Source organism: Herpailurus yagouaroundi, unplaced genomic scaffold (assembly GCF_014898765.1).
Source record: "Herpailurus yagouaroundi ecotype Mexico unplaced genomic scaffold, PumYag 67301, whole genome shotgun sequence".
In the NCBI taxonomy this organism is placed as follows: domain Eukaryota; kingdom Metazoa; phylum Chordata; class Mammalia; order Carnivora; family Felidae; genus Herpailurus; species Herpailurus yagouaroundi.
Window position 1 is genome coordinate 646 of NW_024420129.1, and position 1,529 is coordinate 2,174.

General features: G+C 39.1%; 1 protein-coding gene across 1 annotated transcript; it reads left to right on the top strand.

The window, feature by feature from the left end:
* Window positions 1–297: 297 nt before the first annotated feature.
* LOC121024885 (olfactory receptor 4K5) lies at window positions 298–1,269 on the top strand. The gene has a single exon (XM_040467185.1). The coding sequence runs from the start codon at window positions 298–300 to the stop codon at window positions 1,267–1,269; it is 972 nt and encodes a 323-aa protein (XP_040323119.1).
* Window positions 1,270–1,529: the final 260 nt, after the last annotated feature.

Below are 1,529 nucleotides of genomic sequence, written 5' to 3' on the forward strand. Positions count from 1 at the left end.
CACGAGTAAGCTCATGGATAAGCTTTTTTACTACTGTTTAGCATTATTAAGACTATCCAAAACTAAAGGGGTTCTAATGAAATAAAATTATTTAGCATTATTTAGACATTGCCCTAAGCTCCTTGCTACTTTCCAGATATATTTTTGTGATCCCTTCAAAATTTTTTATTTAGCAAATGCACACTATATCTGGGGTCTCAGAATCCTTTGCATTAAAAGTCTATGGCTCATAATTCTGATCCTTTCCTATTTCCCCTTCCTTAGGGCTGTTCCAAAGCCTGTGTGCAGCCTGGATCCATGGATAAGGTCAATTCTTCCGTGGTGTCTGAATTTGTATTGCTGGGACTCTGTAGTTCTCAGGATCTCCAACTTTTCTTTTTTGTTTTCTTCTCTGTGTTATATGTGGTCATTGTGCTGGGAAACCTTCTCATCATCATGACAGTAACCTCTGATAACAGCCTGCACTCCCCCATGTACTTCCTCCTGGGAAACCTGTCCTTTGTGGACATCTGTCAGGCTTCTTTTGCTACCCCTAAGATGATTGCAGATTTTCTGAGTGAACACAAGACCATCTCCTTCAGTGGCTGCATAGCCCAGATTTTCTTCATTCACCTTTTTACTGGAGGAGAGATGGTACTACTTGTCTCCATGGCCTATGACAGATATGTAGCTATATGCAAACCCCTACACTATGTAGTCATCATGAGCCGAAGGAAGTGCAGTTTCCTGGTAATGGTCTCCTGGGCTGTGGGCTTGGTGCACACATTAAGCCAGTTATCATTTACTGTAAACCTGCCTTTTTGTGGACCCAATGTTGTAGACAGCTTTTTTTGTGACCTTCCTCGAGTGACCAAACTTGCCTGCCTGGACTCTTATGCTGTTGAAATACTAATTGTAGTCAATAGTGGAATTCTTTCCCTAAGTACTTTCTCTCTCTTGCTTGTCTCTTACATCATTATTCTTGTCACCGTCTGGTTTAAGTCTTCTGCTGCAATGGCCAAGGCATTTTCAACACTGGCTGCCCATATAACCGTGGTAATATTGTTCTTTGGACCTTGCATCTTTATCTATGTGTGGCCCTTTACCACTTACCCTGTGGATAAACTTCTAGCCATATTTTACACCATTTTCACTCCCATTCTAAACCCCATTATTTACACACTAAGGAACAGGGATATGAAGGCTGCCATGAGGAAGATTATGACCTATTACCTGAGGCCCAAGAAAATTTCTGAAATGCCACTAGTAGTGAGGAATTCTCTTTATTAAGACAAAAGTCCTTCAAATTCCTCCAATCAGTACTCTATCTATAAATATTTTCAATATGTTCTTGTGGTATACTTCAACTATGGTGGAAGTGATAAAGAAGAAGATATAGAGAGACTATGATTGATATTAACAAGTCTTTTCCCAGCTATTACCTAAGCAAAAGCTAAATATAAAAAAATAAGGAAAAATATATCATGATTACTGGTTCTGAAAATAAAATATAGAATGATGAAAGGTGAACAGTATCAGTGCTTTCACTG